The sequence below is a fragment of the Glossina fuscipes genome, unplaced genomic scaffold, assembly GCF_014805625.2.
Source record: "Glossina fuscipes isolate IAEA_lab_2018 unplaced genomic scaffold, Yale_Gfus_2 1, whole genome shotgun sequence".
Taxonomy (NCBI): domain Eukaryota; kingdom Metazoa; phylum Arthropoda; class Insecta; order Diptera; family Glossinidae; genus Glossina; species Glossina fuscipes.
Genome location: NW_023998415.1, coordinates 12003447 through 12029904, shown reverse-complemented (window position 1 = coordinate 12029904; position 26458 = coordinate 12003447). Strand labels below are relative to the sequence as shown.

The 26458-nt window shown below is 31.3% G+C and overlaps 1 protein-coding gene across 3 annotated transcripts in view; it reads left to right on the top strand.

Moving 5' to 3' along the window:
* The window catches only part of LOC119645300 (somatostatin receptor type 1-like), a 35524-nt gene extending 28762 nt beyond the window's left edge, over positions 1-6762 (top strand). For all 3 annotated transcript variants that reach the window (XM_038045437.1, XM_038045438.1, XM_038045436.1), the window contains exon 2: positions 4411-6762. In XM_038045437.1, the coding sequence (XP_037901365.1) occupies positions 4642-6381 (1740 nt within the window). In that variant the 5' untranslated portion in view covers positions 4411-4641 and the 3' untranslated portion in view covers positions 6382-6762. The remainder of the gene's footprint in view (positions 1-4410) is intronic.
* The last annotated feature ends 19696 nt before the right edge of the window (positions 6763-26458 follow it).

The window sequence follows — 26458 nt, the reverse complement described above, 5'->3', positions numbered from 1 at the left end:
AAGTATGCTATCAACAATTTGCCGTAATTAGATCTTCTTATGCATAATTGCATGAAATCGTTAAGGTAAAGAAATGAAAGAATTTTTCCTTTATGTGAATGCAAAGCATCATTTAAATATTTATCGAATCGCATAATTCTCTTCACTGTTCAGCAATATAATAATAATTCATATTATTGTTCATTATGATAATATTTACAATAGAACGACTCTCCTAATTGTGCAGCAAATAAAAGCACTCACTTATTCATCCTTATGACGTAATCTATTGCTCTTTGCTCGAATGATGTTATGCTAGTTCAATTTTCTTTGAAATTCCTTTGAAGGAACACATAGAACTTTAATATGCCAATGCCCTTGAAACTGTTAAGCGACTTTTACATAAGTGATTTCTCCATTTAAGCTAAACGTCGCTTAGTTTCTTTTTGGAAAGGTTCTATGCATACACACACATATATATATATATACCTACATATATACCGATATATATGTATATATATATACCTATGTGAGCTATGTGTACTTGTACTTTGAATCAGCCATCATATAAAATACGAAAGAAATCTTAAAAAAAAAAAGAAATGTTTGAGGTTTATAGTTAAATTCTTTGTATAGTTACGTAGCATAAATTATGGCATGTTTTGCATAACTTGTTGAGATGAACTCTAACTGAATTTCAAAATTTCTCTTCTATTTCTATTATAAATGATGTAGTAATTCTAAATATTCTTTTTTCCTTTCTATTACAATCTATCTAAGAGTGTAACAAATAAATGTGATAGTAGGGTATGGAGAAAAACTAATACAAACTTAAAAGATTTATTCAAATAATTTAAAGGACAAAAATGAAATAATTTCAAAATGAAACCGAACCAGTATATAATGCAGTTTCAATCCTCTTATCTCAATCGTTTCATTTAAAAATTCTAAGTAATCGAATATGAAAGAAACATTCTTTCGAATTATCATGGAGTTAAGATGAAACTTTTATACCTCTCGTCAAAGTTTCCGCTTTTTGAAAGGCAATTGTTCACGTTTCTTAAGAATATCTGTTATGAACAGCAATCTCCTTAATCGTGACAGCATGCTTTATAAGCAATATTACTGAAAGTAATAGTTGATAGAATTAGAATACCAAGTCACACATGAAGTGTTATTGAATGTTTTTTTCTCGCAAACTGCCAAACACTCATTAGTGAGCGTTCAACAGGTGAAGATGTAACGCTTATCAATTGAATAGGCATCCGCTAGGTTACTAGCTACTTCCTATCCCTCCGTTCTTTCGTTCCCCATCGCCATGTGACAAATATAGAAGACATCCTTTAAGCGCTTGGTCATATTAAAAAAAAAAAAAAAAAAAAAAAAAAAGTTTAATCAAATAATAGGAAGAGAGATATACTTACAATCGCATCCTTTCCATCCATAGTCCTCAGTTACATGTATATATTCTTCGTGTTCTTATCCATCATCTCGCTAAATAGTCCAAAAACTGAATTGTAGTATATACGAAAGTGTAGCGATAAATTTATGGAGTTGGCACTTGCATGAAAATATTTATCATTTCGTACTCAAGCAAGTAAGAAAATTACAATCGCTGGCGACCGAGTATTTTATACCCTTCACTTTGGTCCCTAAAGAGATTAAAAGCAGATGAGGAATAGAATTAAATTTTCATACCCTATAATGTTGTGATGAGTGGGGGCGTCTGATTCCTGGTTCCGGTTTCAGAATAAAAGTGAAAATTTATATGTTGTCTGTGTTATATAGTCTATGATATAATCGGCAAAAAACAGGAAAAGCAAAATGTTCTCAGTTTTATTCGTACAAACGCGTGGATATTGTACACGATTTCTTCACTTTTGCGAAAGGCACTACTGCATATTTGCGCAGACGGACAAATAAACAAATAAAGAGATGGATGAACAAACGGACATGCTCACGTGCATTTCAAAATTTCAAAATACCCAAGAGTTTATACACATTTTGGGATCTTTGAAGCATGCTTCTGCGCGCTATAAAGATATTAAATTACAATATTGAATAGGCGTGGTCATTTTTCATTATTTAGGGTACCAAGACTACAGCATCTCCCATAGAACGTTCAAAATTTTTCTACATACATCTGTTGCAGTTTATATGAGTAAGGAGCAAAAAAACCAATCCTTCACTTCTTTTGGAAAACCGAGGCGTTCTCAGTAGACATGGTAGTGTAGGCGCATGCAATACTTTCCAATGTTTCTGCCAAACTTGAAATCGATAAATTCCTGTTTTGCGCCCAGGATAATGTTTACAACAGACATAGAAACAGAGGGACAGACAGACGAATATGTTTAAATCGTTTCACAATTTTATACTGATAAAGAACATCTACACATCTTTGTGAAGTCTCTGAAGCTGCATTCGTTGCAGACGTTTTGGCAAAATGAATACAGCCCTCATCCCTCGGCTATGGATATAAAAGTATTTTTTGTTTTGAGAAATTCTATCAAATATAGAAATCAACTGCCTGCATATTATACTCTGTACAATTATGAATATGTGCATATATTCGCCATATTTGATGTAAGGTTTTTTTTTTTAGACACACACGCAATTTGCTTAATGAAATCTATACGCTTTTGTTATTTACAAAAACATTTCTAAACTTATGATCATTGCATAACATGTATTATGTACATACCTTCCTTTATGATTTCAACCGGATTATTTTATCTTCCTTTAACCTATTGTGCAACAAAATTGCAAATGCCCATAATAGAAATTAAATTTAAATTACTGAACTCAAAATATGATAATCTTAGAAAATTGAAAAATTAGATTTGTAGCATTAAGAAATGCATTAAATATATTTTAAAAAATATACATACATACATACATACATACATACATACATACATACATACATACATATAATTGATTGTTTCTTCAAATGTTGGGAAAAGAGATTTGGACGGAAAACAGAATGTTTTAGCGTAACTTTTAACGGCTGCGAAAGCAGTTATTAGAGCATACATCAATTTCTATCATCATGCTACTAAACTGATTCTGTGTTATGAAAATCCTAACAGATGGTATTAAAAAAAAAAAAAAAAAAAAAACACGAGCTAACAAGTGTCATATTCCGTTTATGTGTTTTTGAGGGACAAGATAATTCGAATTCTTGCCTGAAAGTGTTCTCTTACACTAGGACATTACTTATTGGTTAATTATCGTAACCAGTGCTAGCAGGCCCCCTTCCCTAATGTCGCCTAAGTGCGTTCTGCTGATGTAGAATATTTGCTGCCTTTCCTGCTTAGTAATTTTTGCAGTAAAGAAAGAACAAGTAGGCACTCTACAGTACGCCACGACCCATCATTAAATACTCATAAGAATTACAAAAAAAAATAAAAATAAAAACCGAATTATATGGAGAATAGTCAAAAGAGCCAAAGATTATAAGGGGGAATAGTCGAAAGAGCGCTCCGATCTAAACCATTCATCCTTTGCCCAAAACAAGTTGGTTTACCAAACTTTATCACATTATCTCAAAAATTGTGACTTGTAGATTGAGCACCAAAAAAAATATAAGGCGGACAGATGGACTGGCAAACTTTGAAATAACCTATGAATCGATCGATACAAAATAATTCCGAGTTCAGTCGTTGCAATAAAAAGGTAGGGGATCTACCTCAGTTCCTTATCGGTGTTGTATAAATTCGTATTTACTCACTTATTATGTTTTTGCATTACAAATGGCATAGAGTGCAGTGATTGCAGTATCGAGCAGATAGTGTAAATCCAGTGAAACGATGACAATATAGAGGATTAAAAAGCTCATTACACTGCTCTGTAGAAATTTCGGTGTCATCCACGTCTCTATTAAATATTACAAACGTTTATTATTATTTCTCTTTTTACAGAATATTTTTGTAACTATTTTGGAAATAATGTCATTCTAATTAATTGACGATATGAATGTATATCGTATAGATCCATTAATCATGTAAAATATTCCTAACTAACTAAAATTCAGAAAAGGAGTGGAATAGAAAGAAAAGCGAATAGTTAATGTTAATGACAAAATTTTTTTTACAGAGTTATTTAAAACCATTTCTGTTGGGTTTTTTTTTTTTTTTTTTTTTTTTCTTTTGGTTTTCAAATTTTTTGCGCTCTCATCTATACACAAAAATGTTAGATTTAATTACAGAAAATTTCTGAAATTAATCTTAACACACATCGCATTTCTTTTCATTATATGAATTTGCATTCATCGTAAGTATGCTATCATGGTTGTAGCGTATCTTTCACATCTTGCGATATATATTGCTTTAATTTCGTCTTTTTTTTTTCTCTCTCTCTCTCTCTCTCTCTTTCTCTTTCTCTCTTTCACTCTCTCTTTCTCTCTCTCTCTCTTTTTCTCTCTTTTCGTAGAGCCTTCAAAATATTCAAGTGTATGTGCAACGAAAGATGTTATTGCAACTGAAATTGAATAAAAATGACTGACTGCTATAAAATTCGCTTGATGCTGCTTTAGCCAACTTTTTCAGTTTCAATTGTATATAAATACAAAGGAACGGTATGAGAGAAGAAAAAAATTTTTTCTACAAGTAGCACTTGAAAACATTATTCATAACGGGCACTAGCATCAACTTAGAGAAAGATATGAGGCGAATTTCAGTGATATTATTAATGAGCTTTATAACTCATGCCGCAACTCAAACGAAAAATGGTTTATATATAATGAATTCAAGCAGTGTAATAACAACACAAGCAACACCAGCGACGCCATCGATTTCATATTCATCAACACCTCAAATTTTAAAGAGCTTAACGCAGAGTTTAGACTTACACTTAGCCAAAGATCGTAAAACACTAACTTTGCTCAAAACTTTGGCAAACTTCAAGGACCAATTTTTACCCACATTAGATCTCTTACACTTGAATGGAAATGAATTCTACAAACATATAAATATAAGTATGTTGGATGCAGAAGTAACAGCATTTAATTATAGTTTGTTAAATGCAAGTCTATTATACGAAAATGATGATGAAAATGATGCTTGCACATCCGGACAGCACAACGTAATAACACTAATTGCAATGATTTTGTATTCGCTTGTATGCGTTGTAGGACTTTTTGGCAACACTTTAGTGATTTATGTAATTTTGCGATTTTCCAAAATGCAAACTGTCACCAATATATACATTCTCAATCTGGCTATAGCCGACGAGTGCTTTCTAATTTGCATACCCTTCCTATTATATACAATGCAAATTGGTAGTTGGCAATTTGGTGAATATCCATGCAAGGCGTATATGGTTAGCACATCTATTACTCAATTTACTTCATCGATATTTTTATTGATAATGTCGGCAGATCGTTATATCGCTGTATGTCATCCTATCTCTTCGCCCAGATATCGTACACCATTGGTGTCGAAGATTGTCTCGGTTGTTGCATGGTTAACTTCGGTGCTGCTGATGGTGCCGGTAATATTGTTCGCTAGTACCATAAAAAACGGTGAACGTTTGACCTGCAACATCAGATGGCCAGAAACCGAGTATACTCAATCGGGCATTACATTTATATTGTATACTTTAACATTGGGTTTTGCTCTACCGCTCACTTTTATATTGGGTTTTTACTATTTGGTAATACGTAAATTGCGTACCGTCGGACCGAAACATAAATCTAAAGAGAAGAAACGATCTCACCGAAAAGTAACTAAACTGGTTTTAACGGTGATTACAGTATACATACTATGTTGGTTGCCCTATTGGGTATGCCAGGTGGCCTTGATAGCATCCCCAGCCTTTTGCGCTTCGCGGCTCGAGATAACCATCTTCCTGTTGGTGAGTTGTCTGGGCTATTCAAATTCCGCTATGAATCCTGTGCTATATGCCTTCCTCAGCGACAATTTCAAGAAGTCCTTTATGAAGGCGTGCGTTTGTGCGACACGAAAGGATGTAAATGCACAATTACAAGTCGAGCACAGTATGTTTCCTAAATGGAGTAAAGCACGTAGTGCCACTGAGAGTAATATAAGGAGTTCACAAAAGCATAAGGAGAACAACATGAAAAAACAACAATTAATAACAAGCAGTAATATCAATGGCAAAGGATTAATGAAATCGTCGACTACTGCAACAACAAGCGTTACTTGCACTACAACAGTCACCACTAACGAGGCATGTAATATAATTTACCCAAGCAGCGTTCAACACAATAATAGTTTGTTGACTGCGCCACTCAATACTTCTACACTTTCTATAACCGGAACAGCAAAAAATACGACTTTACTTATGTTAAACAACAGTATGGAAACTAATAAAATTCTCCCTGAGAATACTGCTGAAATGGAAAATAATTACGAAAGTCATGTAATACATACGAATTTATAAAATTATCTCGCTAGGGATATTAAGATTGACTAAAAAAAAAAAAGAAAAACAAAAAACAAAAAAAAAAAAAAAGAAAATAATTCAGAAGCACAGATTATGTAAATATTATACATAATACTTATACAATATACATTAGAAGTCAGTAAACTAAAGCATGTAGTTACGGTATCAAGGTACGCGTGCTCCTATAGTTAGTGGGATAAAAGAATGCTGTGAGATATTTGAACATATAAGATATGGAGGTATATGAGGACCTTGAAGTCGTATACTTCTTATCATTTCATGAATTTTCTCTTCCCCTACCTTTTCCCATATCATTCCACATTACACACTCCCTCTCGCTCTCACTCTTTCCTCCCTCGCTCACGCGTCATCCCCCTCTCACTCCCTCTCCCACTCTTTCCTTCTTTCTCTCTCTCACTCTCTCTCTTTCTCTCTCTTTGTCTGTCTCTGTCTCATTTCTTCTCCTTTAATTTAATTTCATGATATAAATTAGGTGAGAAAAGTTCTTGCTCAGAATCTATAGGAGAAGTTATTATTAACTTTTAACAATTTAAGGTTGTTTTAATTATCAAAAGAATTATTAAAAATTCGAAATGAAGTCACAATCCAAACAAGTCGGAAAAAATGTATTGAATAATTTTGATTATAATAAATAATAATATGTGTCTAAGTGTGATTTTTGTAAAATTATAAAGAATAGATTAAAAATATTATGTAAAATAAAAATAAAAAAACTATTAATTCAAAGTGAAAACCTAAAAAAAACAAAAGATACTTAATTGCGTAAACGTTTTCAGATAAAACAATAGACGAACAGAGTATACCCTAAGTTAGGTCTGATTTCCTTTAGTATATGAAAACTTAATTATTCATGAACTGGGTACGAATTACACGAACTCGATGCGAATAAAAGACTTCACAGTGAATCATTCTGAGCGTGCGAGAGTTATGTGCAAGCAAATGTTGACATGAGATGTGCAGCAATTTTTTTTTTTTTGATTATTTATTATGTGCTCTAAAACCATTTGTGTTGGAAAACGCAAAAAAAAAAAAAAAAAATTATACAATAAATTTAATAAAAAGAACAATATCAACTCTGTATTTCACTCATAACTTTCCAATTAAAAATTGGCAATAATAACGTAGTGTGTAAACAACTTTTTGATCTTTTGCTTTTAGAAAAAGATTTAAACAAATACAGTTTAATGAAAACTAATTTAATGCACACTGATAAGGGGCAGATATTATACAACATAGTAAAGATATCGATCTCATTGATTGCAGCATTTAAACGCATTCAATGCTTATTAAATGAAAATTGCACTGCATTGAAATACGAACTTTTGCGAATAATCTTTGCTGTAGATTTTCTTGTATAACAAAAAAAAAAAAAAAAAAAAAACGAAATGTGTTTTAATTAAAAATGGAACAAACTTAACGAATTTAAACAAAAAAAGTAAAAACAAAAAAAAATAAAAAAAAATAGAAAAGAAAAGACAAAGACAAAGAAGAAAAAAGGAAAAGTTTTTAAAAAAAATTTTTTTGACAAAAGATATTTTTGTCTCTAGTTTGCTATTAAATAGAATGAATAAATTAAATAAGCATAAAAAAAAAAAAAAAAAATTAAAATAATTGAGCAAAACTTTTTGTAATATACGTATATCTTATACTAAATAATGTTAACATAATGTCGAAAATTATTCAATTAAATTTTAAAAGTACTGTTTATTGATAATAAGATATAAATTGTAAATATAAGGGGAAAAAAACAACAGCAACAACAACAAAAAGTCTATAAATAAATAAGCAAAAGAAAACAAAAATAAAATAAAAATAAATGAGTAAATAAATGAAAATAGATATATAAAACAAAAAAAAGTACGACAAAGCAAACTACAATTCATCCACGTTGGAGCATATCGTGATTATCCCATTATTTAAGTTGTATGCATATGCAAAATAGCGGCCTTCCCCTAATTATGGCTCGAATGCTCGTATTTTTACAATTTTTCAAATTTTAATCATTAAATCATTAAACTTTTAATTCATATCTAATATATATATATATATATATATATAATTAATAAGATATGATGACTTTTGCTTTTTTCACCCCCAAACCAGTTTCTCCTTTAATAGCTAGTACGCGAGCGTTGGTATGGCGGCTCCTATCAAACTTGTTATGTAAAATTAGACCAACATTACATGTGATAAGTTTTTCAGTTTTCTTTCAAATCTCAATTATTCCGGCTATAGTAATTCGAGAATAAGACGGATGACCAAACATAGTTAAACGCAAATTTGTATGGCCTGATTTTTCAATGGCGAGTACAAGTAAAAACATTAAATGTAGTAAAATGTTATTAAAGAAATAAATAATTTTTATATGTACAATTTAATGTAACCGAATTATATCTAAACTAATGGTAAGAGCTGTACAAGCTACGCGACGATTCTTTTAGGAAATTACATAAAAGTAAAGAAAGTATGATTACAATAACTCTAATAATAAATTTTATGCATTCATCTTGAACGAACAAAAAAAAGGTGCTAAAGAAAGGCATCCTTCTTATGTAATTTTCTTATCTTGACAAAAAAAGAAAATAAAAAAAAATATAAAAAAAATAAAGACAAAAAGAGATATTAATTGTTAAACGTTTTTATTAGCTAATTTTAAAATTGCTTAAATAAATTTTTGTCATTAAGATGTAAAGAGAATTGATTTTTTTCAAAAAAATATTCAACTTCATTGGATAGTTTATGCAATTTCTACCGCTGTTTCGAGTGCAATATTAAGCAGAAGAAAACCGATATGGAGATTAGGAATTTCTTCTTTTTTTTTTTGGGTTTATTTAATAATTTTTAAAGAACATGCAAAATTTCGTCCTTAAGCTAAGACAGATCGAAGTATCAAATCATCATCATCATCATCATTATCTCAACAATTGTGACTAGTAAGTTGAACGCAAGAAATCAAGCCAGACGGGGCGGGGCATGCTGAAACCACGTCACAAAATGATTCTGAATCGATTGATATAATAAAGGTAAGGATAAGTCTATGCAGGTTCTTCTGCGTACCGAAGGTAATTTAGAATATAACAAATGAATTTTCTACATAATCAGCGACAAAGGAAAAGATTTTTTTTTTTGTATTTGCTAATGAGTAATCAGTGGGTAACGTTCTGCTTGCGATAAGTACGCGCTAATTTGCACTTATATAGAATAAGCATGAAGAAGGCAAATATGCTGTTAGAAAATAGTAGTTAATTACATCATCAATAATTTATGCCCCGCACCGGATAAAATACTATGCACTTAACATGATCCGGTGCTGTATAAATGTGAAATGTAAACCGCGCAAGCTATTGAAAACTTTAACATGCTTTACTTTAATTACTTGTTTCCACTTGTTTTCATCGTAATGTTTCTTTACTACGTTTTCATAAAATTAACCTATTTCTTGAATAATGGCTATCATCAGATAACAGTCTCTTCACTACAATATGCGCATACAAGAGCTGACGCGTCGTAAACATGAAAAGAATAACAAAATAAAAAATGTTCGGAAGATATTTACAAATTTTTTAAATTGTTATGATTTTTTTCACTCATATTCTTTAATGCAGGACGCTGGTAACCTATGCAGACTGTGTCAGCGTTCCAACAAAATGTTGAAATATACTTTCGGGGTTATTGGATTATATTACAAGTAAGTATTGGTAATTTTTGCAGGCGATTTTTTCTCGTTTCATTCGTTTTTGTTTTGATTTAAAAACATTAACTAAAGTTGGGTTAATTGACACTGATAATTACCTCACCGGATACACGTGTTGGACGCAAGCCCCTGCATATTTGAACTAACAAAATTTTCGGAATAAATATATATGATATATACGACAAATTTGGACTATATTACACAAACACATTCTCACATTCCGTTCAAGATCTGCAGACGATTTCATCCTGACACCTTATAACCCATATATGCTATTGAAAAACGTGAAATGCTAAGCTAATTTAATTATGTTAATCCATATGCTTGGAATGGTTCAAAATTGCCTCAAATTGAAAAGTAGGCTCATAGGTAGGTTCATACGACGGCTGTGGTAATTTTTTAAACCGCCTCTCATATAAACCATTCTACGAAACCTGAATTTTTATACGGTAAAAAGGTGTAATTTTTCTATATTTCATAGTGAAAATTAGTTCACAATAGTAAAGCAGGCATACAAATCAACCTTACCGAATTTAGACCAGGCAGATCTGTCTTTTCGATACCACCGCATATGAGGATTCTCTAAGAAATTTTATATGCCAGAAACGAGTAATTGTTAATGTTTTAAGATGAAAAGTCGGTCATGATGGTAATTTAACATAAAAATGAAGTAAGTGGTCGAAATTTGAACCACATGGATCTATTTTTTAAATCATCTCTCACATAATTGTTTCTACGAAAATATACTTTTATCCGGCAAAAGAAGACCTAATGTTTAATATATTTTCCATGATAGTAACTAGGCATAAAAATTAACTCTGAAAAACTTGAAACACTTAGGTCTATATTTTCAACGCATCGTATAGTTCAATTTTTAGTGCTTTATAATGAAAACAAGCGAATAAGCGAGTAATAAGATAAGATTTAGAACAAATTAAAATTTACTAAATTTGAAAGAAGGTCAGCTCACATTTTGTGCCCATTTCCATGAAAAGGCTTCCATGAAAAGTATGTCTTTACTTTGAAGCAAGGCATAATTTTGGATATTTTCTTTGTGAAAATAAATTAAATATTCTATTAGGCGAAACGGTGTGAAATTTGTAATCGTGGATCTTGCCCGAATAAAAAAGGTCAATCTCAATTATTGCCACTTGGATAATTACAACAACGAAGAATCGACGGGTGCACAGATGAAAATGCTAAAATTAACTGAGAGTTATTGGATCTTTATCGAGTAATATCATTGGATCTTTTAAGCCTATGTTTGTTTATTGCAAAGAGAATAAACTCATGATATTCATAGTGGAAACATATAACATCATGCGAGATAGAGGAACGAGAAAACATAAGAAATAAATCCAAGAGAAAATCTATGGTAAGTGTTTTCCAAAGGTTAACAACACGTGAGTATTAAAAAAGTAAACATGAGTCAAATGTAATCTAATCTCATTGGTCAGCGACAACTTATTCCAATTTACCATAAAAAAGTCATTTTACAAAAAATTTTTTAATTGCATCCGCCCTTAAGGCGAGCGAACAAGGTAGACTTAAATTATACCAGCCATGCCCTAAAGTGATATAATTAGAGCATCGGAAATCAATGTTTCATTATTTTTCTAAATTCTTTTGCAAATTTGTATGCAATATTTCTCGTTCAGACTTACATACGGACAGACGAACAGCCGGACATGCTCACTTGCATTTCGAATTTGAAATTGATCAAGAATTTATATACTTTATGGGGTTTGTTGACACTTGCTTCGGCGCGTTATGAAGGTATCAAAAAACAAGTGAAATTTTGATACACCCTAATATTGAGTAAGCGTGGTCAATTTTAGTGCAACATCGCCCATAGAATATATGTACCAAAGTTTGTAAATTTATCTGCTATAGTTTATGAGCAGTGAGCAAAAAATCAACTTTTTATTCCTTCTGAGAAACTTGTTTTCAGTTTGCCTGGTACTTACAATGATTTGGCTCGTTTTCAATATCAATCTGCATGCAAGAACTTGCAATATTTTCGCAAATTTATGAATAGATTCATTTTTGTCAGGAGAATGTTTACGTTCAAAATTTAATTTTTAAGTAAGATTATGTATACCTTTTATGGTCTCTAAAGCTTCCTACTAGGCGTTGCAAACATTAAAAAAAAAAAATTATCACCGAAGAATGAGACCTTCGAATTTTAATTGGGATTCGTAGGCAAAGATTTGTTCTTTCTCTTTCTTCTTTTACCAATAATTGTAAAATTTTTGTTAGGAAAAAGAATCCAATTGAAATTAAACAAAATTATTTGCATAACGACTTTATAAAAGTAAAGCAAAAGATCGAACTTTTAATTGTTAATAGCGAACAATTCGCTGACGACTACTACAACTTGATGGACATATTTAAAAGTTATTATAGCGAATTGAAAGTCCTCTCTTTCTTTCGTAGCTTCTTCTTATACAAGGATACAATAAGTTTGCGCGTAAGTAGACAAAGGCCCGAAGGATTTGTGGAGGACCTACCTTTTATTATATCGATCGATTCAAATTAATTATTTTCCGTATCTGTCCAAGCTCGTCTGTCCATCCGTCCATCATATGTATTTGTGTTTAATCTACAGGTTCCAATTTTTAGCATATTTCCTAATTCAATTTGGTACACGAATCGATCTTGGGGCAATGATGAACGATATTGGCAATGACGCAAATCCAAGCACTTTCCGCATAACGCCTTATTTGCAAAAGTGCTGCATTAAGCGCAGTGGTATAGAATATTTAATGCTGGAATATCCGGATAACTGTTTATGTGACCATAAACACCCTTAAGTAATTATAGCCTTTTTATATATTCATTTCATCAGTAGCTGCGTACGATATGAGATAGAAAAGAATACATTAGGGATAATATTGAAATGATTACGTATGCCAAACAAACGTTCCAACATATCAGAACGATTACAAAAGAAAAAAAACTGTCATTGTAATCTTTATACAGCTTACATAAAAAATATTGTTGGAAATGCACTTTTAATTATCTTTGGTCTCGTTTTCTGAAATTCATTAGAGCACATAGCGTTTGTGAGAATCTTTCATATCATCTCCCAAGTTTAAAGTAGTGAAAAACTACTTAACAGATGGATTTAAAATTTAATTCGATTATCGTTCGTATTGCAGATTTAGTGTAAGTTTTCTTATAAATAAGACAGAATTGCTACACAAACAAACACACACACGTACACACACGTTAACGCACACACCCATGCATATACACAGACTTCTGATCAATCGGTATAATAAAAGGTAGGTTTATCGCAAGTCTTGCTGGGCGTTGAATATGAATCAACATAAACTCAACTGAAAATAATGAAAGGCCTACAAATATATGCGGATCAATTCGAAGCAGACCATCATGCGAAAACAATAAATATACTTTGGATATCTTATAGCGTAAATGCGAGGCATACATACACGTTTTTCTACTATTGACTTTTTTTATATATGAATCAAGATTACATCTGATGTTAAGCTGGTATAAGATACAAGATGAAAGGTCATATTTCATATAAAATTTTGCTTAGTTTGGTAGGGATTTTTCTTCAGGAATTGCTCTTAGCTTTTTGTTAATTTTGTCTGTTCAATATTATGTACCTAACAAATTAATTACTCAGAATATTAATTAAAATGACGAGAGAGAAAAACAAATTATGATTATAAAGTAGCTTCAATGATAGCTTGATGATTTATAATTTCAAAACTTTTCAATTGCAGTTGAAAATAAAGGTTCCCCTCAAGCCCGTGATATAATTTGCTATTTACACAGGCTTTCAACGACTTTATTAATATTTTATCGTAAAATTAATTCTGGCAAAGACTTATTTTAAGAAATGAAATTTCCCTTAAAGTTTTTATTTATTTTGTTGCTATTCATTTTTCCATTAATCCCAATTAATCTTTTCTAGTGTGCGTTTAAGTTTCTTTGTAAATGACACTTTAACGTAGCGTGTATCGTTACCATGTTATATGTGTATGTTTTTTATTCCACCCTTCTATGAAAAGTTTCATAAAATTCATTGTTGCGTTCACCGCAGGAAATCGTTCATACACTTTTGTTTTCTTTCATTAGCAAGCTCAGATTAATCGTTGCTCTGTTTTAATTAAAAAGCAAATGGTTTCATATGAATTTTTTAATACACCCACCTACCTCCTTTTTACGATATTTGATTAAGATCATAAACTGTAAAATTAACCCCTTGATAATATTAATTGTGTATATATAATATGGTCTTATCTTATCGTATATATCCTATCCTATTGTGGATATTTCAAGTTTTATTTTCGCTCGATCTATCAGCGTTTTATTAATAGTTATACAAATTCAAAACTATACTTACATATTTAGTATATATTTATATGATTATGCATATTGTTCTTTGATAATCGACCCATTGACTGATTTAGATGATTGCCGAAAATAGTCTGAAGAAAATGTTTATAAAAAAAATTTTGTTTTAATTTTAAAATTTTGCAATCACGATCGTGATGTGACTAGACAGACCGGCAGGCACATCTAGGCAACCAAAAGTTGAAGAAATTAGTAAATGCAACGACTGCGATGGATATAAAAAGCTAAGAAACGTCGTTAAGCGAATCTTTGATATCCATCACATCAATGTGGCAATATAAAGAAAATTTTAAGATGTTCTTTCAACTGTTTGGCTGTCGCATAACCGATCGGAACCATATGAAGTGCCTTCGGGCAATGTATCTGTAGCATGCTTAACACCGATACAGCTTGTACGTGGTTAGCTAATTTTTGTTTGTTTGTTGCAGGAGTCGCTACAATTATAGACTAATCAAGCATATATTATATAATTCTTCGTAAATATAACAACTTGAAAATTCTCATTCCTCTAGTAACGAACCAGATGTACGTGGAAATTAACATAACCGTACAAAAATTAAAGAAGAAAACCATATAAAAAGTGAAAGTTGATAGCTCGCTTCTCGGTGCTCGCTTTTTTTAGTCAGAACAGAACAACAGAATTGAACTAAAGGCCAGCATCGCCTTTTCCCGCATGGAGACTCATCGGAATGATTAAATCGATTCTGAATTTTTCATTCAACCATATAATAATATATTTTTTTTTCAAATTTTTAAATACTTCTTTACCTATTCAATTGTCTCCTTAGCTTACCGGCAGTCATAATTAAATCATATCACAGTCATATTAATGTCTCAATCACTTATTTGATTGAAACGTTTCTAAAAAACTTCTTTGACGATACACTCACTTACTATAAATTTCAAATGGGAAAATGTATAAAGCAGAAATCTTTCTTTGTACATAAAGCAACTAACTGGAAAATATTTGTTAAGTGCAGTCAATATAGTATGTAATAGGAAAAATGTTGTCTCCTATTCTTGTATTTATTACATTGAATTTACAGAAGATTCGAAACTCATTCAAAAGTAGAAAATTGAATCGTTTTCTTAGTTTGCGATATTTTTTCTGAGTTTACCTGGCGGATGTTAAATAAATAATTATAATAATTTCTATCGCATTTCATATTGCGTTTTCTCCCATTCATCCAAGTGAACGGGTATTTGCCAACCTTTAAACTCTTTGTTTGAAAAGTTTATGCAACATATTTGTTTTAGAATTGGTTGGGTTGGCAAAAACTCTATGTATCTATCTATTGCTTGCGAATCGCTATTTATTAAAACGCATTTTAACTTAATTAATTTTGCTCTATTATTAATGTTCGTAATGTGTATTGATGGGAATGAGATTATACTATAAGTTGGTCTTATAGTAAGTATATCATGTTTAATGTTTTGCAGAGAGCACGTTTATACAAATTTCCTGTTACAGCTTCAATAGATATTTTTAACACAACCATTGATATATATGATCTAATTGATACTATCGTTCATCCGTTCCAAAGGATAAATTAATGAATTAGTGAGCGAACAGCATAGTAAGTCAATAAACCTAATATTGACTTATATGAGATCAATTTATTTGTAGTTACAGTTAAATGTTGATGATTAAAGTAATGCGGTTAAAGCAATACGAACGACCATATATTCGCAAACAGAACACGCACAAACAAATTTGGAATATAAAATCGTTAAAATGAAATTTTAAAATGCGGTTGCCAATTAAATTAGGTAGGGCAAAGAAAGCCCAATTAACTTAACTGGCCTGAACGCTACTTACCACCCGATATCTACATATGTATATATACAATACATAGTTATTAGCGCGTATGTAATGCAAAATTAAACACAAATAGTCACAAACACTCATATTAAATACTTCAACACGTATTAACGTTGTAACCGAATGCCAATATAGAATAGATTCGAAATCATTTTCAATTATCAAATAATACAAATTGATAAGGATTCGTACTAAATAGAGAACACGATTACTATTAGGAAAGCCAATAATATAAAAATTAAAGCCATATTCCACATTCACTCCTATGCATCTGATCGCATAAAACGCAAAAATTTTTATATCGGCAAATACTTTGATTGATTGAAATCGTTTCGCAATAACGCAATAAAATGAAAAGTAATAATTTTTCTTCAAAAGATATGTTATTTAAAAAGCAAAAAATTAAGAAAATTTTTCAAACTATTTATACAAATAAACTTAAGGTCATATAAATCGTCTATGAAATGGAAGACGTGATCGGATAAAAAGGTAACATAGGAGAATTTATAATTTTTTGTGTTCTCCTTTATCTACTTTATTTATTAATAATTAAATAACAATAACCTAAATGTCATTTACATATCTATGCATCTATGTAGGTTTAGCTAAACCTAAAAACCAAATGTACCTCTTAGAGGAGAATAATGATAGCGCAGCATACCTGCTTGTGTCATACTCTTTTTAATACTCTTATATATGTATTTTATAAAAATAACTTTTATAATCTAGTTTATTTAAACCTTTGTAATCTTTATTTATTTATGTTTTTGTTGTTATTGTCTTAATCTTATTCTTTTGCATAGAGGCTTCCTTTACCTATATAAAATGCCCCTTGAAATTTGTATTTCTAAGACCATCTAAAATTTAGATTGTTAATCTTTCAAGCCAACCTCTTTAGTATTCTCGGCCGGGGGAGACCTTTTTTATATTAATACCGCTTATATTTACCTTGAACGTTCAAATAATGCGCGCTCAAGTCGATACGGGAACACTCCTTTCCTTCCGTTTGATGAATCTTTCAAAGTTCTTAACAGAACATTAGCCAGCTCCTAGAACAGCTGAGTTCGGCCAATACTGACACTTAACAGTGGTTAGCAAGAGAGCAAAGTGATGACCCGAATCGTCTTTATATTCTCTTCTTTCTTCGCATATGATTTGCAACTAACTAATACAAGTGTAATATGTACATTATGGGTTATGGCTTGTGGGTTTTTAGTTGCAAGCAAATGTATTCAAAAACGAAAATGGTTTCAACCAAATTGAATTGAATTAAATTAAAATTAAAGTAAAATTTATTTTTAAATCACATAATTTCGAAGACTCTAAATTAATCATCAAACAATTTTTATATAACTAAGACGGTAAGTGATAGTTATATAGTTCGAAATTCGAACAATTGAAACCAGTAAGATGAGGAAACCATTTGATATCTTATGATTAAGTTTGCTCAGGGTGATGGTTAAATCAAACGAACACTTTTTATGTGGAAATGTTATGTTACATGTTTTTTCTTTTTTTAAATATTACCAGTAGTGAGTGTTGGCCCAACCGGTAAATTCTATAATTCTACTGACTAAGCATTGATCAAAGTGAACTCTATCGCGCTGAGAATTGAACCCTTGAATACCCTGTGCGTAGTCGCGATTAGTACCTACTCGACTACCCGTACGGATATGTGTTGCATAATATGTAGTTTAATTTACGCCATCACACTCTACTTTATCTATAATATAAATAATAATTATTACGTTCTAGATAATGAAAATATACAAGCAATTTCACATCATCTATATATATATGTAAGAATTTTGGAAATCAGAAAGAGGATGATGATAAATGTGACCAATAGAATCGTATCGATTATAAATACGATTTAAAGCGACCTTTATAAGTGTGTTGATTTACTATATGGGATCACTTCTTAAATTCACAAAGTGCGTAAGACCTTATTCGATGAGGATTACATACAGACGTCACCACCGTTGACAACTTCATATGATTTCCAAATAATACAAACCTTCAAACGTAATGTATCAATACGTGTCCATGACATCCCACCCATTAATTTACTGCTTATAGTTGATCATCCTACGAACTTTTTTTTGGGTTTATGTGTTACTTCACTCAAAATAAATCAAGTTCTAACACCAATAAATTATGATTCATTTCACTGAAAACTTCTCTTAAATCAGTGTAAGTGAAAAGAGGTTAACGATTCGTGCAACAAACTTCGCTAGCATTATGAATACAATTTTAGAATGCTTGTTATGCACATAGATCCGGCCTGAATAAAAACTCACTTTGGGAAAAGAAAATTATTTTCTTAAGTTCGCCAATATCAAGCCAAATAATTTTGGCATTTCACTAAGTTTAACTGTGCCTATGAACTTTTTAATAACGTGTGTGTGTGTGTATGTTTTAGAAACTTAGAAATTATATTAATTTTGCCTAGGCTTTTACTAATCGGTATCGTTGAAGGCAGACTCGAACGAAGTCAATTAACTCCCATTGCTCGAACTTATTTAATGCCTATTTCTTTATACTCCATTGATCTTCTTTTTGCAAAATTTTTAGCAGCTCATAGGAGAATTGTTCTTGAAACATGAAATTAGATGCAAACCTTTGTATATTTACCTAATGTTCGCATCCAAGAAAATAAAGCGTATACAAAAGTCCGATTAATTGAAATGCCGGCATTAAAAGCCTTCAGTTCAGATCGATGCTACGAACATACAAAACGTCATTTCGGTGAATTCTTTTAAGGCGTTATACTGAAGAAGCTATGTGCCATAATTGAAACTCTCTCGGTTTATCAAAATCTTCATTTCAATCAGTTCTTCTTTTTCTCGTCTCGTTAATAGCGATTACATTTTTTGAATTTTTAACACACAAACATATAAATTTCACTTTTCCAATCGCATTGCAATTCGATTCGCCGCCATACATCCGAGAGCGAACTTTTGATTTAAAAGCTCCCTTCTCATATCCATAAAAACTACCTTTGAATTAGTAACGAATAATAATAATAAGAAGAAGAAAATTTCATTTTTTACTGAAAAAAAGTTTTCAAATTTACATACATTTCTGTTATACACCAATCTCAATATATACTCAAATTAGAGAATAAAAATGTTCATATGGACTTATTACGAGCGTAACTCGTCAGTCAACCAGTGAGGTGAGAATCTCATTTAATTCCTATTAAATTTTCCTTTTAAACCTAAAAAATTGGATATCATCACTGTCCAGATTGTTTTAGCGAACGCATGACTAAAAATAAGCAAAAAATCAGTTTAAACGGTGTAGCTATTCAACGTTTAAAGGCAAACGGTATTAAGGGGACTTAAAATTTAAATCTGATTGATCTAATGTGTATCATATTAAGAGGATATTGAGAAAAACTTAATGTTTGTTGTTTGTTGTTTGTTGTTTGGCTTAGTAATTTTGAGAATAAATCAATGTCAGAATGTTATAAGGAGATATGTTAAAATGATGGTGTAAATCTCTGAAAAAAAGAAATATAATCAATTCCTTCTTTAATTATGCTAACATAAGGTCTATCTACATATTTGACATTGAATTGTTCCAGAGAAAATAAATATGTTCAAACTCGGGACGGTTTTTATGACCAGCTACCTAGTACGAACAGTGGAAATAAATAATAATGAAATATTTTATGCAATAAAATTTAAAGTTTTCGCTTGGGAAATTGGATATATATATATATATATATTATTATATATTTAACTTTAAATTTTATGCAATACAATTTAAAGTTTTGTATAAATTTCCCTATTAATACAAATAAGTATCGACTTAAAATATGTTATGGAAATTTTCAAAACAAAAATTAATGTAATGTTTACAGACTACAGTTCAACTAAGGAAGCTGTATTTGCATTTCAGTTATAGCATTTACTAAAAAGTATTTAAAAATTGCAATCAATTTAATGGATATTTTTTATAACAATATAAAAAAAGAAAAATCTTTCAAATCAACCTTTTATTAAATATTCATGATGAGATATAAAAAAAAGCAATTCTTTTATATCATCACCGTCATCAACATCTATCTCGTCATCAATTTAATCACTTTTTTTTTTCTACAATCCATAGACATTGTTTTGAAAAACATCTGAAAAGTAACACACATATGTATATTTTACGGTCGAAAATTGCTGATGCCTTTCACTATGATGATTCATTATTCGAAACAATTAATTAGGCAATTTTCAGACATTTTCAGAATTTTCATAACAAAGGCGAAAAAAATGGAGTATGCATTTCATTTCATTTTCATTATATTGTCCTCTTTCAACTCCTTAACGTGAACAGCGACAATCAAGTTTGTGCAAGGTTACCTAAAGCCAATCTATCGCGTATAATGTAACTGATATTTAACCCATGTTAAAGAGCATAAGCGCGCATTCCAAAATGTTAATTAAATTTCCATTATATGAAACCAAATTCACACACAACTAACTAATCCTAGTTACCTTTTTGCGGATGAAACTGTCAAACACATGATTTTTACACCAACAACGACAAAGAGTTAATATTGCATTATAAAAGGCGAATAAAACGAGTCGAAAAACAATTCGAGTGAAATGGAAAATAAAGGAAAAATAACGTAAAGCGAATAAAAATCTCTTTCGATAGCATATTCCAATGTTTTGGATGTACTTCGCTTTAAATACACAAACATCTTTATAAAGTTGTAGAGTTTTTTACGAGCCGCATATGGAGACACGTATATAGACGTATCTCACCGTTTGGTATCCCCTTCTAAAACGTCTGGCTTAAGGCATCCTGTTACAATGCAACACCACAACGACCAAACAAACAAGCTCTTTCCGCTAATCGGGCCAGCCATAGCTAGCACTAAATCCCCGCTGGTATGCAGAAGCAAAAAGAAGCTTTGGGGTTCAGAATAAAAGAGAAAGAAAAACAAAATTGGAGAGAAAACTAAAGCCTCGAGTCAGACTTTCAGATGCCGTACAGCCGGAAACAACTCGGTAAAGCTGCAGTAAATGGGACTAATCTATATTATGCACATGGACATAAAATTGTCATTGACCAGAGCAAGTTCTATGCCTATCTCTTTCATTTATGCGTGGGAAACTTCAACTTATTGGAATATATACAAGAACAAAGCCCAAAAAACCGAGTTGCAACAATACTACGCTAAAAACGGGAAAATTCTCTGACAAACCTGAGCTCTGAAGATCCCTATGCGACTCGTCGCCCTCAGTTATTCAATTACTGTCATAAAAGAGGAAAAATCAAAAAGAAAGACCTCGCCTGCCTGACGAGGACGCAATATGCAAACGCGTACAACACGACCACCTATTAATGAATAGACAGAGCCGGACCTACAATGAACGTCCCCAACCGTCTCTCGTATTGTCATTACCTCTAAATTTTCAAATTCAAAAATGCATTCAGATATCCGTAGCTCTTTATTAAAAGACTCAGACGAAGGCTAACGCAAAAGTTTGTATGGTTATCCACAAATGAGACGTCACGAACACAGTTTAATATTACGCTGCCCTTTAGTTCATAGTTACTGACGCTAGCTTCCCGAATAGTGAATAGAACCACTTGAAAACTGATACCATTTATAGTTATGCGGTTAAATAGTTGCGTTAAAAAAAGCGCTATTGTGTCGCATAAACTCAATCTTCAGGAAACTCGTGAGCATTTATTGCAACCTGAAAAATACTGAAATACTTCTCCTTCAAATTCAAGTTGCACAGAATTAACTAGAAACCGCATGAAAGAAATAATTTTTTATATATTCCAACCTAAGTAATTTCAACTTCACGTAGAAAAATTTACGCATGCTGCGAGTTTTAAGCCATAATAGAGGAAATTATATTAAATAACTATCCCACTCCGAATTAATACTTTACTTACTATCCTGTTTTTAGCTACGAGTCCGCTAACAATTTTTTAAATTTTCAATTGCCTCCTCTTTCTGTTAATTTACTTAAAATGAATGCAAAGTAAATGTCGTATAGTCGTGAATATGTAATCAGTTGCTTTCTTTGTCGTCATTGTTGTTTACTCGATTACTATATATGAGTTTGATGACCACACAGTAATCTGACTTAAAATTACACTTTTCGTATAACCATAACAATGATAAATCAGTAAATGCGTCCGCCTAATTAACACATTGCATAAAAGGCAAAATATTGAAGACAATCTTGTCGCTTATAGAGTAAACATCCTGATAAATGTCACGCACATGCGTCTGCTTTGCCAAATGCAAAGCCAAAAGCTATAGATTCGTGGTTCGTGGTTCAATATAATCGATAAATTTATTTTCTGGTTTTTACATTATAGAAACAAAACTGAGTACAGGCGTTACTCGCTTAACACAACTAATTCGTATCAATTTCTCACGTTCGTATGACTAATGAGCAAAAATCGAATTTTTTATTCTTTTTGGAAAACAAAATGTTCTCAATTTTGATGATAATGTAGATCTGCCCTTCGGCTGATTTGGCCAATTCTCATTACCAGTTTGCGTGCAAGAACTTTTAATATTTCTCCCAAATTTTAAATCAATAGCTTCAATTTTAGTGGCCAGATGGATATTTAAGATGGCCATTATGCAGATGGACAGACGGCCGTGTTCCGAAATATTATACCGATGAACAATACCTATAATAATTGGTGGGGTCTCTAAAATTTCCTTCCGGGAGGCGTTGCAAACGTTAATACCCCTTCAATTGTTCGATGAGGAGCAAAAAACTAAATTTTCGATTTTTTGAATCGAAATTTTTTGTCAATTTTGTGCCGTATCGGAATCGTGCTTTGCAAGCACCGTGTTAAGCGAGGGGCGCTTGTATTTATTGAAAACATCATCGAAAAAAAACGAAGGAAAGAACCCTCGCTACACCGGCACCATTAATTTGATTAAAGCATATCAGGCAAACGAAATTTTTCATTCTCTATGCTTTTTACAATTTTAAAAGTATGAGTGAAAAATCTTTTTTAAACGTTTTCAGCTTCGAATTCTTCTTTTTACCTTATTTTTTTTTTAATTAATAAATCCAACATAAATCATATGCACTCGACGGAGATACACTTTAAGCGTGATAAAGAAAAAATTCTGATTAAATTCGTATTCCCAAGGATACGCATTGAATGAAATTTAATGTAAACATTTAATACGCGATTGTTTTTCTTTAGTATGTATATACGCGCGTGTGCATATATTTGCGAACATTTACAAAATCAAACAGTAATCGTTGCATGTACACAAGTTGTAATTTATAACACCTCCGCTCGCGTATATTTACGAAAATCGTTTTCATTTGTTTCAATAATTATGTTGTACTCAACGATTTCAATGCACAAGTATACATACAGTTAAAAAGGGTAAGTACGCTAAGGTTAATTTCAACTCAATTACTTAGACAGTGAAGGCAACCAATGTAGATTTTATCCAGATTTCAGTTGTAATAAATTCGTAATGTTTATGTTAAGTTAAGAAAGTATATGTTTTCCACTACGCCACTAGACTAGACTGCTGCTATGATATAGTGACAGGAGAGGACATTATTGTGAATTGATTGAGTACCGATATCTTCGAATCATAAAACGAACTTTCTTAGAAGAATGTTTCGAAAGAAACATCATTTTATTAGCTACTTAAGACATGGATTGATATGAAACTTCATATGAGATGTGATAACTATTTGGATAAGCTTGCGCGACATTTTTTAATTTCGCCGCTTTTAATCCGTAGAGAAAGATGATCACGATGAATTAGAATAAAACATTCGTATCGATTATGCATTTCAAATGGAATGAAACAATGATTGCAATATTTTCAATGACAAATTGATAAATGCGATCAAGCGAGTCAAGTTTTAACGCTATCTTCTCTTTTTCGTATTATTTCATTGAAGATAAATTCACCTTTTCACTTATGATCGGCATTTGCATTAGTGCTTATCCTAATCTTCTATTACTTATTCTCTAAAGTTATAAATGCAAAATCTTTCAATCATTTTATCTTATCGTAATGCCCTTAATCAATTAAGTTTGTATGACGAATATGTACGTGACGAATTGATCCGTCTAACCGTCCATGTCCGATTTCCTCATAAATTTTCATCATCATGATGAGTGCGTATTTGCTATAGTAATGAAATTTTAGAAAATATTTTTGTCATTGTTTCGTCGTTGCCAAATCGTTTCATAACAATCTAATTTCATATTGCGGTCTCTTGCTCTGTGCTTGACAAGTGAACGGAGTATATAGTTGAAGAGGTCGACACAGTTAACAGCTTCATGCAATAAGTAGATTGGATGTAGTTTAAAATTTCATGCTTGCATCTAACTTTAACAGACAAGTATTACGATGTAAAACCACAATGCATTTGGCTTGGGTCATTTTATAACCACGTTTTGAACGTTGCTATCCTTGAACAAAGCTATACTTTGCATATTTTTCAATCTCTCTCTCTCTTTCTCTCTCTCTCTCACACACACACACATATATATATATATATATATATATAAAGCATAAATATATGCTATATATGTAAATATATATATAAAGCATAAATATATGCAATATATGTAAATATATATATAAAGCATAAATATATGCTATATAAAATATTTGTTTCGATTTATCGTAAACCTTTTTGCGAATACAACCATCAACAATTAAAAGGAAAAGATGATCTCCGCGGTTTGGTTTGATGGTTTGCCTCGAACATAGCGAATTTTAAAACAAACTACAATCTCCGAAAATAGTTTAACATAAAAATTGCAATTTTTATTAGAAACAGTTCTACTTCTGAGGATTTCCTTAAAAAAGATAATAACGAATTTAATCTAATTATTTTATTTACTTTTCTCATGGCACCACATACATACCCATTGTTAATATTTGCTTCAGTTACAGCATTTTCATGCCACAAAGAGAATAACATGAAAGTACGGAGGCTTTGAGAACTTTAAAAGCGTACTTGTTTGTAGCGCGATTGTACTATCACAGGTGTAAACTTTCAGGAAATATGTTTATTTATATTTCCCTTAGCGTACGTAAATTACGTTTCGCGTACACAATTGTTAGGCATTGCAACGAACTAACTAAATGAAAAGTTACAATTTAAGTTTACTTGTTGTCTGTCGAATTCCATTAACAACATTCAGCAGAAATGCGAATCACCGTCAAATTGCCGAACTTTAGTTCACCCTTCACTGATGCCCTTTGAAATTTTCAAATTAACAAAAACTGCAATGTAAAGTTAAATGTTTTCGTGTTAATTTTAAAAATCGAATTTTACAAATTTCCATTATATATATAATCAGTAAACGAGAGAACGCAAAAAGAAGTTCGATAAATTTCTATCAATCAAACGGTATATATAATGAATATAATTTTGAAATGCGAATCGACTCTTTTATTGGAATAATGGGGAGCGTAGTGTGACGATGACCTTAAACAAAGCCAGGATATGTGTGCAAGGTTCGTCTGTAGGCGAATCAAACCGTTCCTTTTTTACTTTCTGACTTTGGCGTACATATCTACGGGAATCTAATAAACGTGTGCTCCTACGATATGCTTTATACTCATCATTTTTATATACAATAACATATTCAGAAAATGAAAATTTCGAAGAAAAAAAAAAAATAAATAAAATAAATAAATAAATAAACTAAAACATTCAAATTCCGTATGCAGTTACTCTTACATATACTGCGTATCAGCATTGGACCCAATGTTATTGTATTTAAATTTAGTTGATTCCACATCTGATGGTGAAAAAAAAATTCAATGAAAACATTTGACTAACATGCGTTTTACATGTAAATCAATAATAAATCAGTTTTGTTTTTTTTTTTTTCTTTTGTTATTTGGTTGTGCCTCGAACTCTTACTGCACATTCTAGATGGGGTTTAGCAAAAACCAGAATCAAAATTCCGAATATTGTATGTTTCCGAATGCATAAATTAAATATTCGCATTTATTTTGTGTTCGACAACTGAAAAGACAGTGAGCTCTAGCACTTCTCTTTATTTATACCTATCAAATCGAATATTATATAATATATTATATATAATGCACACACGCACACACACACACACACACACACACACACACACACACACACACACAC